The sequence below is a fragment of the Centroberyx gerrardi genome, chromosome 13, assembly GCF_048128805.1.
Source record: "Centroberyx gerrardi isolate f3 chromosome 13, fCenGer3.hap1.cur.20231027, whole genome shotgun sequence".
Classification (NCBI taxonomy): Eukaryota; Metazoa; Chordata; class Actinopteri; order Beryciformes; family Berycidae; genus Centroberyx; species Centroberyx gerrardi.
The window spans coordinates 22,669,669-22,682,284 of record NC_136009.1 but is presented as its reverse complement, the minus strand read 5'-3'; the positions used below and the strand labels follow the sequence as shown (position 1 = coordinate 22,682,284).

The 12,616-nt window shown below is 43.0% G+C and overlaps 1 protein-coding gene across 2 annotated transcripts in view; it reads right to left on the bottom strand.

The window, feature by feature from the left end:
- Positions 1-12,174, bottom strand: part of LOC139931005 (receptor-type tyrosine-protein phosphatase mu) — a 141,427-nt gene extending 129,253 nt beyond the window's left edge. For both annotated transcript variants that reach the window (XM_078287972.1, XM_078287971.1), the window contains exon 1: positions 12,102-12,174. In XM_078287972.1, coding sequence (XP_078144098.1) covers positions 12,102-12,174 — 73 coding nt within the window. The remainder of the gene's footprint in view (positions 1-12,101) is intronic.
- Between the last annotated feature and the right edge of the window lie 442 nt (positions 12,175-12,616).

Here is a 12,616-nt window from a genome sequence, read left to right as displayed (position 1 = left end):
TTGCCTTCTTTGATCTCCCCATGTAGTCGAGGACAGCCAGATCACAGACTTGGGCTAGATCTGTCACGAGAGTCAGAAGGAGAGAAGTGAGGTGGAAGGGAATCTGATTCGTTGTGATGTTTGTCAGCCCATGTGTACGGAGGATGTTTGATCAGGTCATTACATGTAGGGTCTAAAACAACACCGTCACCCCATCCAGATCTTTCATCCTGATCATCTGGGATGAACGCGCTCAGCCTCAGATGTGAGCCAGTGAAAATGAAGATGGCGGGTAGAAACGGATTTGGACACCTTTTAGCCTCAGGATTGAATTTTTCTTAAGCTGCCATGCAATTGCTTTACTTGTTCTTTTAGTAAATGAATTGCTGACCATATGGACATTCTAAGTAAGCCATTCTTCACAATGAAACTGGAGGTGGCTGAGATGATTCTGAGTTTCAGTGACAGATAATGATCGGTGATAGAAATAAATGAGGCGAGCAGCAGTCATCATTATCAATATTAGACAAACTGAGCAACACAACTAAACCTCATTTGCAATTATTCAAAGATAGCATTCGGGTAGGCCCCAGTGGTCCATGTTGAGGCATTAAACACTACCGGGGGCATGGCAGATAGCGGCTAGCTGCACATCGCCCCTCCCACCAGCAGTGAAAGGTCAGCTCTGACACCCCGGATGGAGCCCTGGAGCCCTGGAGCACCTCGGGGAGCCATGCTGCCTCCTCTGTGAGGCGGAGGGGTCAGACAGCCGGCCCAAGGCCAGGCAGGCAGAACTACTGACAACCTCAGGCATTTCCATCCAGTCCCAGCTTAAGGCCTATTGGCTTTTGTTACAAATACAAAATCCACTTGGTTTTGTTGCTTAAGTGCATGCCCCCCGCTGATTCCAGTTCTCCCCTGAAGTGCTGAATACCACCTACTAACCACGCACCATGACATGGTGAGGTTAAAGACAAGGGGGTAAAGTTCAGCGCAGCAAAACTTGGGTCTTTGAAAGTGAGTGCAAAGGAGAAAGAACTGACAGGGTCTAATGAAAAAGGAGAAGATTGAAAAGGAAAAACCCATTGAGGAGAAAATGGTGTTACGGGGGCTATCTTTGGTCTATCAGCGGGGAGTTTGCATTTTGCAGGATTTTGATAAGAAGAGTGTGGGTGTTCCCTCCTCCTGTGTCTTCTACAAATGAACATGACGGGCTTAATTCACCGGTGTGAGGGCCGGACCTGCTGTCCTCTCTGTTCGTCCTGCCAGTCTGGTTACTGCCTCTCTCATTCCCCAGCGCCACGGTGTCACCAATTAGCCAGGGCCCAGGTTTCATTAAGGCGTCGCCGCTGCTGCCTGCCGCCTTCTGTCACATCCCTGATAATAAGCCTGAGATGGGTCCACTACCTGACACACAGGGACAAGGTGGAAACACACACACACACACACAGCACACACACACAAGACACAGACACTGGGTATGCACACGCAGGATACACACAGGCATGTGTGCGCAAACACATACACACAGATAGAAAGTGTGCACACTCAGACACACACACACACACTCTAAGCGCAGTCCATGAATACAAGCATGCACACGTGTATTTGTGCGCATACGCCTACACACACTCATGCTTGGATACAGTCAATCTGTCAATGCTTGTTATGTCTTTGTGCAGTCATGAGTGTCTTTTGTTCAGATAATTATAGAAATGAAGGCTGAATGATGAAAGTTGGAATGATAGGATGAGGGGAAACAACTGGCAGAGGTAGGAGGAGTACATTCAGCGTGGCGATGTCAAACTTCAGTCAAACCACAATCACAGCAGCCATGCCAATATGCCATTGTTACGCATACAACAATAACATCATAACAATGTGACACCTGACTGCTAGCAGCTCACTGCAAACAATCACTTGACAAACCTGACAGAGAAGCGATATTTATAATTTGAAAACTCAGGCAACCTGCAGGTGAGCTGCAGCAGCGTGTGCATTGTGTTCAAACTTTCCCTCAGTATTTGTGACACCAGTCGCTCAGCGGTCTACTGTACGCCGAACTACGTTTCCTCTGTTCAATCTGTCATCTCAGCCTTGCATTCCAGCCACGCCGACGCTATCCTGACACTCTGGAGAATGCACAGCCGGGGTGATAGCGGGGTGAGGTTTCCCCCGGGGAGAGGAACCTGGTGGGGCGGAGGGGGAGGTTTTTTAGACACACAGGTGCTGCTGAATATTAGTCTCACGGCAAGAAGTCTGGGCTCGTGGGAGTGAATTATTCATCCTCTGGACCCAGCCTGTGTGCCTCTGCCTCACCAAGCCACCGCAATCCTGATCTCCGCTGTTTGATGCTGCCTCAACTTCCCAGTGACTAAATAAGCCTGTGGAGCTGCTGAGATGAGCCACACAGGCTGTCCAGGGACTTGCAGGGTGGGACTGGGCGGTATACCGAAAACTCACAGATACCGACGTTATGGATCTCTCACAGTTCAGTAAAAGTTTTTCCACATTGTTTGTGCTGTGCTCTTGAGAAAAACTATAATATATAGTCACATCCGGGGCTGTTTAAAAAAAATAAAATAAAATAGCCTCAGTATCCTACGATTCCTGACTGTAGACACTAGCGAGAATTATCATAAGTGACAACCTGCTACTGAAAAAAGATTCTACATCGGTCATTTTGGCATATTTTGGCTTCAGCAAATGTGATGCAGATTATAGCAAAGTTAAGTGCAAACACTGTTGGAAAACAGCGCCAACTCTGAAAGTGAACACGAGCAATTTGTTTCATCACTTGAAATACAACCAGGTCATTGAATATGATGAGTGCATGGCAAAGAAAAATGCGGCAGCTGACAAGCCCTGGCATTATTTACTTTGGAAATAAACAAGAGATGTGAGACAGTCACTTTTAGTTCCTATTTCATTAGACAAGTATTCGACAAAGTTCTTAAATGTGCAATATGTTAATTTGTCGAATAAACATTCACTTAAGTGTAGTTAAGTGTGCATGTTTCCTTGCATGGTTTGTAATACATTTAGATTGCTTAATTTAGCATTATCGAGGTGAATGTGACAATATATCACCACAGCTAACTCACTAATGGTGCAACCAGTCTTTCTTTATGCCTGTTAGCATTACAAAAGATATTAATTACCATTTTAACAATCTGCTGACAGCGGAGAGGGACAAGTATGTTAAAGTGGAAATAGCTAAAACCATGACAGGCAGCCAACAATAAAAGAGATAAAGAGATGTTTAAGTTTGGTTTACCAACAAGACAACAAAAATAGGGGAATTCACAAAATACATTTTTTCATGAGAATCCAGTTGCCGAGGATGAATGTGTGTTTTTTTTGTTTTTTTCTTGGCCCTGCCTCTCTCTGTGTATCCGGAGCTGCTGTTTACCTTCAGCTGGGATCCTATTATGAATAATGCCCCACTCAGATCTGGCAAGGGCAATAGGGAAATCCTCAGTCAGCCCTGGGACTTGCTCAGAGACTTAGTAGGACAGGGAAAAAAAGATATGTTTGCATTTTAGTCAAACCATCGCTTCAGCAGTGGGTAATGATATTCAAGCTGAACAAATATATTCACATCACCACTTACAGTTATGCCTGTGTTCAATGCGTTTTAGGTTGTAGCTCTTGAGGCTATAATGTGCAGAGAGACATAAAGTAACTGGACACAAACTGCTTTCCAGGCGAAAAACAACAACTCGAATATGATTGTTTATTAACTTAGACAACCAAACATGTCTATTTAATTTTGTTCTAACTTGTTGTTGGAGTGCTAGTGCAGAAGACTATTTGACATGATAGTGATGCGATGCTGAGGCACTGGGACTGATGATAATGTTGTTGAAAAAGCAACTAACGCTACAGGCCTTCCACATTAATTACTCCCTCTTTTGCCCTGACAGCAATAAGTCTCTGAGACATCACATCCAACTGAATATATCCCCCGGCCGGCAGTGTACTATCATTACAATCAACATGTCAGATTTTCACCGTTTTGTTTATTCAGATGTGCATTATCCCGAAAACATGTGTTTTCAACCTTGTTTCCGTTTGCGACGCTGAGCTGTGCTCACAGTTCTAATGACTCCTGTGCCCTGTAATTTCTTTAGCGTGTGGCAAACTCTGATTACAGGGTGAGAGTCAAGCTTCAAGCCAAGCATCATCTTTTCCAGTTATTGTTTTGTGTTTGCTCTGTCTTTAACACAGGCCCTGCAGCTGTGTGTCTCAATAGCCACACAGATGAAGCAGTGTTTAACACCAGACTGATTTAATACAACACTGCACCGCAGTACAGCCCTTGGCTACTGATTTTCAATGCATTGTTTGCAGTAGCACACTGGCACATTAAACAAGGCCTGTATTAGAAACTGAGAGAGTTGGTATCAGCGGTGCCCACTGATGGTCATTGGTAGTGTGACGGTCCAGCAGTTAGCCAAGTTGTCCCCAGAAGAACTACTAATGGACTTGGCTCATGTCAGATTTCAGTGAGTTAGTGGACTGTGGTGAGAATATGATTCAGATGAAACGATACAGCATCTGCTACAAGGTTAAAAGTTAAAAACTTGATACACTTTGAAGGAAGATACCACTGTATCATCACAGCAGAGATATCTCCATTCCCTCCAAGCTGCTTCTGGTTTAGGTGCATAAAGGGGTCATCCACATTATCTTCCCGATTTTCCGAACGTTGAGCGAAGGAGAAAACAGCACATCCTTTCTCCAGCGTTGTGCCTCCCCCGTCTCATCCTCCCCCCCCTCCCACCAGGCCCTGACAGCTCCAATGTGACCACCCTGCGTGGTGCAGTGCGTACAGTAATGCCATTAAACCTCCCCCCTGGGGAATTAGTCACGCGGAGGTTTGGGCTTAGGGGCAATACAAAAGAGGCCCATTTGAAAAGGAGCCAAGCCCAGCCTGAGGAGGTCAGAGGGCTGTTTACAGAACAACAGTCTCTTATCGGCTGTATGCTTCCCCGAGGAGTCTCCACCGCAAGCAGATAACAGCCTCCAAATAGGCGCCAGAGTGTGACCGATAGGAGCATAATCAGGTACATTCTGCTTTGGGAGGAAGAAGTGGAGGAGAAGGGGGGAGAACAGTGTACTCCACTGTTAATGGTAAGATCATATGCTAGAGGGGTGTCTCTGGATAAAAATAGATATCATAATAATAATAATGATAACAATAATCATAATAAGAATTGTGATGATAATAATAATAATAATAGTAATAATAATAATACAAATAATAATAATGATAATAATAATTTCTTTTTAATTGTGTTATACTTGTTCCTATACATCTCAGGTGGTGATGTATCTCAGCAATGAAATATGATGGATAATGTTTTTCTCTCTAAATAACCATCATTCAACAGAACCATTGTGGCCTAATTCATCCTCAGGGATTGCATCATTATTGAACAGTTAAATGGTCAATAGGTTCAACCCAGGCAGCTTTTAGCACGAGGGCAAATAGACAGTGTAAAAGCCAATGCAAATAACTGGCGCTCAAACAAGGCCTAATGCATTAATGACTCCATGACGTGCGCTAATGTGACGGCGACAGATTCAGACTGACAGTAATGGAGAATTTCGCCCCTGGTTATACTCATAAGGCCTGGGTGGGGGGAGGAGGAAGGATGTACACCTGCCTACTGCCTGAGCATTGACAGGAGCCTAATAAATAACAGGAGACAAGGTGAAACAGCAGCAGCCCCCCCACTGCCACCACCTACACTGCCACCAGTTGTGCGAGCAGCCTACGCAGACAGCTTTTTGGCATGAAAAAGGCTCTCCTTCCAAGTCTGCAAGTGCATTTGTCCCGTGAAGGAGGCGACTCAACTTATTCAAGAAATTATAGGAGAAACTTCGCCCTGCGTGGGGCACAAATGGCAGTTTTTCAAGTACGTTACTCCGGCATCAAAGCCGCGGTGCCAGGCTGATCTGACAGAGTTGAAATTAAGCTTCAAGGCGCTCAGGTCAAGGCTGCGCTCACCTGAACCACAATCAAAGTGTGCGCTATCAGAATCAATTTCAATTCACATTATAACCCCTGGGTTATAGGCTACACAACTGAATAGAAACCAGCTGATAGAACGGACAGTTTCCAAGATAAGTGAGGTGTGTGTGTGTGCAGTGTTAATTCAGTCAATTCAGTCAAGTCAGAATGTAAAACCATTGGTGCAACTGCTAGGCATGGCTTAATGCTAAAGATTTCATTCTCAGCTGTATCATCCAAGATAATATTTTATTTTATTTCACCCACCCTGGTATTCGGAGTGTGGGCCTAACCATCAAGTGAACAGCCGCACCTTAATGTCCTGATTTCAACCGCTTCTCCTACTCCTCCCCTCTTCCCCTCCTCCTTCTCGTCAACTTTAATAACAATTGAGACCCTTGGAGCATTAATTAGTGAAATTTTCCTGAGCGCCTGGACTCTCTCAGCCACCTACAATGAATGCAGACTTCTGTAAACATGATCCGCTGCATAACAAGTTGTTGTTTTTCTACCAAGTTTTTTTTTTTCTTTTTTTTTTTTACATGGTGATGAGATCACAGAATTGTTCGTGCATGGCCAACAAGCTCTCTCTCTCTGTCTCTCTCTCTCTCTGTCTCTCTCTCTCTGTCTCTCTCTCTCCCTCTCTCTCTCTCTCTAACTCCTTCTCTCTTTCTCCCTTACAAACACTTCCCTCTCTGTCTCTCACTCTCTCTTCATTAGGCAGCCCCTGTGCTGGCCTGTGTGCGATTCATTAGCTTTTATCCTCTTCATTTGAAGAAGGAGCTGTGTATAATTAGAGCATCTCTGTTTGTCCAGCATCCTTCACACAGTCACATCTCAAGGCCAATTACCATTCCGCTGGAGAGCTCCCAGATAACATCGCCACATCAGCCGCCTCGAGAATGAACTTCAAACTATTACCGCCTCTCAAGAATGTAAATAAAATCACTTGCAAATCAACAGCTAATGATTGAATGTGGAGTGGCACTCAGGGGATATGAAGATGATGAACCGTATTGGTAGACTTCACATTCTGAGATTTTACTCTTTCTTTTGCTTAAAGATGCTTGTGATAGGCCAACACATAGGCCTACCTGTAACACTGCTTCTATTCGTTTTTAGTTTATTTTGCACTATGATAGAATACAATAAGGCAAGTGATTAAAAAAGGCACATGAGGAGAAAAAAAGTTAGAACAAGAAATTACCCGTCTATAGAAATCATACTGATTCATCCCTGATGTAAACCCACTGATGCCTCATGGGTTAATATGTCCTGGTGTTGTGTAACAGAATAGCCATGTCAGCTGACGTTCTGGTGAGTGTTATTTACCAACTGTGCCAATGGCGTCCACATCATGTTTCAATCTTGGAATGGGACGGAGCCAAGTCTGATTCAATGTCCAGACTATTGGCTGCTCAGGCTCAAGTTGTGCTGTTCTCTGTCTGAATTAAAGGACAAATCCACCCTCAGATACTCTTACGCTGCCATGTATCATAAATCTGTGATGTTAAATGCATTCCAGGAGTTACTTTGTGATGAAGTGTTGTAATTTACTTTTTCACATTTTCACCCACTTTCCCTCAACCTTCCTTTTCTATTTCTGCTTCAGTTAGTGATTTCCTACGTGTCCCAGAATGACTTTTAACAACCCCCAGAGAACGGACCTGAACTTGTTGCATTCAGCTGTTGGTTTTATGCGTAGGTGAGGATGATAGTATAGTAGGAGCAACACGTCTTGTGGCTGCATTGCATTCTGGTCTATTGAGGGTATAGTTGGTGAAAAAAAATTGGATCTCTATCTCTTCTGCGATGGATTTCTTTCTGTATGATTGTTGAACATCAGAGCAAAATGGTGGACAGCTAGCTCAAATTTGTTTTTGCTATCATACTCCATTGTTGCTGCACTGGAAATATCTCAACGTGACGTCATGTCATCTACGTTTGGCCAGCTGTCCACAGGAATAAGAGAAACACACCACCAAACAACAAAATGGACCCCGAAATGCAAGGTTCATCGACAATAGCTGTTTTTTTAACAGTGTTAAAGTGTTTTAGGATGGATTTTTCCTTTTTGACTAGCACTGTTGTCTATCATTAGGTGTAGGACAAAGATGCGCAGATACCAATACTAGCATCAGATACTGGGAAGATACCATGTTAAAATAGAGTATCTGTATTGGTCAAGAATTTCCCAAATACTAAAATCCTGTACCAAAAGGCATGTAACACATTAGAAATGAGATCAAAGTGACTTCAATTTCTGCCTTTTTCACACACAGAAGTGTTAGACCTCTCTAATGGTGAAAAATGGATAATATTCCAGTCATTTTTATCTAGTGACTCCACACTAATGGTCTCAGTCTGTGTTGTTGAGTTCAGATCAGCACTTGATATTTGCCAATTCTTCAAGTTTAGTACTCAAAGTGACACATCCCTATGTCTAATAGCAATGATCAGTCCGAGACAGCTCTGCTGACAAGCTCAGCCAACCCATCCCCAGGAAGTCACACTTTACATGTAACACAATGTTTGAACAGGTTCAGTAAATCCATGGGTTTCCACCGCCTTCATTATCATCATAATAAAAAAGCGTCTGAAAGCAAAGTTACAGGAGAACGTAGACACCTCAATTTCTGCTTTGTACTATCATCAATCACCGAGAAGCTTTTTTCCCAACGTGGTTGAAGCCATCTTTAAAAAAAAAAAAAAAAAAAAATCACATGCATATTTAATTTCATTCTCCACTGGCTCACACAAAGGAAACTGCCACCCTTCAAGACACCTTTCGGGAAAGTCTCTATTAAATCTGAGTCAGCTGGGGTAAAAAAAAAAAAGAAAAAAGAAACATTTCATGAGTGAAAAACTATCTAAATTATTGCCAGACTTCAAATGAAGTGCTGTTTATCTTCCCAAGCAGACAACGCGTTGTTTTACTCCTTAGTCACAGCTTGGATGGCAATCAGGATCGGTCAACCAGGACGCTATCAGCGGCAGTCACTCTGCAATGACAAAGTACAGCTCTACACTCGGAGCACGGGCATTATTCTCAACACACGGCTAACCCCTATCAGAAAACAAGGCAGGTTTTATGGCTGTTGGAGAAGGTGGTAAACATAACAAAGCGCACTGCTCCCTGGAATTTAATGTGCTCGGTCAAAAGACAGAGTATAGATATCAAAGGCCAGGCGTGCCAGAAAAAAACACTGTCCTCATAATGTAGAAAACACAAGCGCTGGCCATACACAACAAGTGATTTATAGTGTTGTTTTTACTTGGTTTCTGAACTTAGAGCACCCAGTGGGCGTTGTGAGTCCAACGGGGGAAAAGAATAAAAGAACAGTTCATCTCTAGCATGCCAGTGTGAACAGATACGCAGGTGCATAGGCAAGTTCACAAAGGGAGGAGATGAAACTGATGCTTATGGAGTCAGTGTTATTCTTTTTGTTTAAATTAAAAGATGATCACTATGATCCAATTGAGGTTGTAAAGTCAGAGGGTGAACACTGCAGGATGTTGAGTATCGAAGTTGACTGATACTCCGGTTGCTTCTCTGATCTAATCATCACTTGAGCTGTTATCACATGTTCTCCATAATAAATGATGGCTGGAGTCTCATATTTAGCCTCTACCTCTCCAGCCATGTGTGGCTAATCCGTCACCTAGCCGGGGAGACTAAAACACATCCAATTGATTTCTTCCTGGTTTACATATTTACACACACACTCATGCAATTAGGACCACATTTATCGATAGTTTCAGCACCACTGGGAGCTCGCAGTGCAACCCACTCCAATAAATCTCCCAATCCTAAGGTTGCCAGCGGGCAAGACTGATAAACCTCCCACAAAAATGGACTGGGAATACTTTGAGCTTCAGGGTAAGAGAGTTCTCAATCACTAAAATCGCCTTATGGCATTAATACTCTGCTGTATGACTCCGACTAGTTGAACTATTAAACTATTCATTTATTGTGAAATGTTTTTTATTCATGTTCTGCTTGACTCTGCTGTCTCAGCCAGTTCTCCCCTGTAAAAGAGGTCCTTAATGTGAGTAGGACTAACCTAGATAACATAAATCAAATAAAAATCAAGTTTTTAAGTAGCTTAGTTGTTTGGTTAAACCACAGTTGTGATCAAAATATGGAGAGGCAATGTAAATGAAATTCTGTCACAACACAGACAGAGGCAAACATACTTTCCATACTGCATCTGAATTCTGATCCATGTATCTGACTTGTGCTCTTCCACTCTCAGCAGTTTAACTTCATAATCCAGGCATCACATTATAAGTGTACCATGCTGCCCCCAGCAGGCTCTCTGAGAAATGCACCTACGGTCTGCTGAATCCAAAGCACCCAACTAACTGAAACCTCACATCACATTATAACTTAACCTCACAGTCTAAGTAGCAGAAAAAGAAATCATCGCCTTCTACAAACAGCCAGTCAATTCTATATTTTATGAGATTTTTGAATGCAGTTTTTTATGGTATTGGCAATACAGCATCGACCTCAGACTGGACATTCACTGTCTATTCAGGTATTGATTGGCATGAACATAGGCTAATGCCCCTCTTTACACCAAGATAATGCCATCGCCCAGGCAGCTGAAATGACCCCTTTTAGGAATTGATTTAGACTATGTAAAGTCCCCCCAGGCAATCTATGGCCATTACATTGTAGATGACTGCAAAGCCATTATTTCACTCTAATAACTCTAACTACCAGGTAACTTAATGTTCTGTCATAGCATTGAATACTGTAATTGAGTGGCAATGCATATCATTAATTTAAGTAGACAGATTACTGTGTTCCTATCTATGAGGGAAAGTTTGCAACGACAGCAACCAACCAGATAGTGAAACAATCAATCCATCAAATTTGAAGTAGAACGCAAAAGCATAGATTCAAATGTAAAAATAAACACAATAATAATAACAACAATAATAAAACACTTTTCACTGCCATCCTAATGCATGCGTTCTCCTCTAAAAATATACACGTGAATATACAAGTGAAACATTTCCATTCAAAACAATGAGGGTTTGAAAGACTAAATTGCATTTAAATATTAAAGATGAACTCTTTAATATTTAAATTCACAACTTTTTGAACCTGGACACGGCCACACACAATGCAAATTCTATTAAAAAAAAAATACAATAACCTGTGCGTCAATTCTTTCAGTGAAGTGACTAATGAGACAATATGCAAGTAAAGTGCATAGCCTAGTCCAGTACTTATATATTATAGAGGTGTATGGCATTTATGGCATATGGCATTATCCATATAAGCTACAAATGGTTTTCCTAATTGGTTGAAAAAGACCGAAAGCTTGGACTGGCAAAGATGATTCTGATGCGCACCAGAAATAAATCCACGGCATATTATATTGGGAACTTTACTTTTAGGTGAATGTAGTAAATAACTAGTTGGTCACTGGGACTCAAATGAAGTTCAAATAGAGTTCAGGGCAAAATAATGACGGTCGGACCAATACAGGCTTACCACCGTATAACCGACAGCCCACGGTGAGTGAATCCCTTGAGGTTAATCACATTAGACAGCAACTTATCAAGATAAAGTTAGACACAAACACGGAACTGTCTCCACTCGTGGTCGAAGCTTGGCATACAAACCAGTCGGTGCCCCGGTGCCACGGCGCACCTGGCCGTGGCGCGCGGCAGCGCCGTGAGACTCCCAAAGGTGAGACACAAACTACTGATGAATGGCAATATGGCCAGTAATGCAGCGGGAAATAAAAGGCGATTAAGCTATGACCTTCAGCCGGTGATCATCACAAAGCGAACAACCACCAAAACTCAATTATATTTCCAGAAAACATGAACTTAAGCTTTTCCTTTAAAGAACGCCGTCTTCATATAACTTACAGCAGTTTGACACTAGTAACTATTATATGTATTATGAATTTACATCACACAGATTCATGTCAGCCCTAAAAAACAGATGAATAAACTCTATTCCGCAAATGAAAAGGTGGGCAAACTGAGTTTAGGCGGCTTTACCATCCACTACATCCCCGGCTGTGGCATAAAATAAGACTGCGCATATACGTGCCAAACATTTTCAGGTAATCCTTACCTTTATAAACTTCCCCTCGGACGGACAGCAGCAGGGTTATTGCAGCAAACAAGCAATTGATAACTTTATCCATGTCGGCAGCGCCGTCGTAGCGTTAACCCCCAGCCGCGGGGTTAACTGGCAACTCTTCTTCTATTTACAAGTTGAATCCTACCTCTACTTTTTAGGATAGAAGTGTTATATCTAAGTCTGCGCCCTGCCCTCCTTCCCTGTGCGTGCTGTCGGGGTGAGAGGACACTGTCGCCGACACTGCTGCTCCTTGCCGACTTGCTCCAGACTTGGAGGAGGAATGTGAGTGAGTCCTGATTCCTGAATTACGCGTGGATTGTTTGAGTGGTCCAGCAGCTCCAGGAGCAGCGGCTGTGTGCGCTCTGTCTGTCCGGTAGAGGGCGCATGTGGGCCCCGACTGAGAGGCGACACTGAAGAGCTTTTCCCCTCCTCCTGCCTCCGTGACTTAATTGCAATTTATTTGGCCAGTTTTGGGAGTATGGAAATTGAATTTAGGTATAGAGACG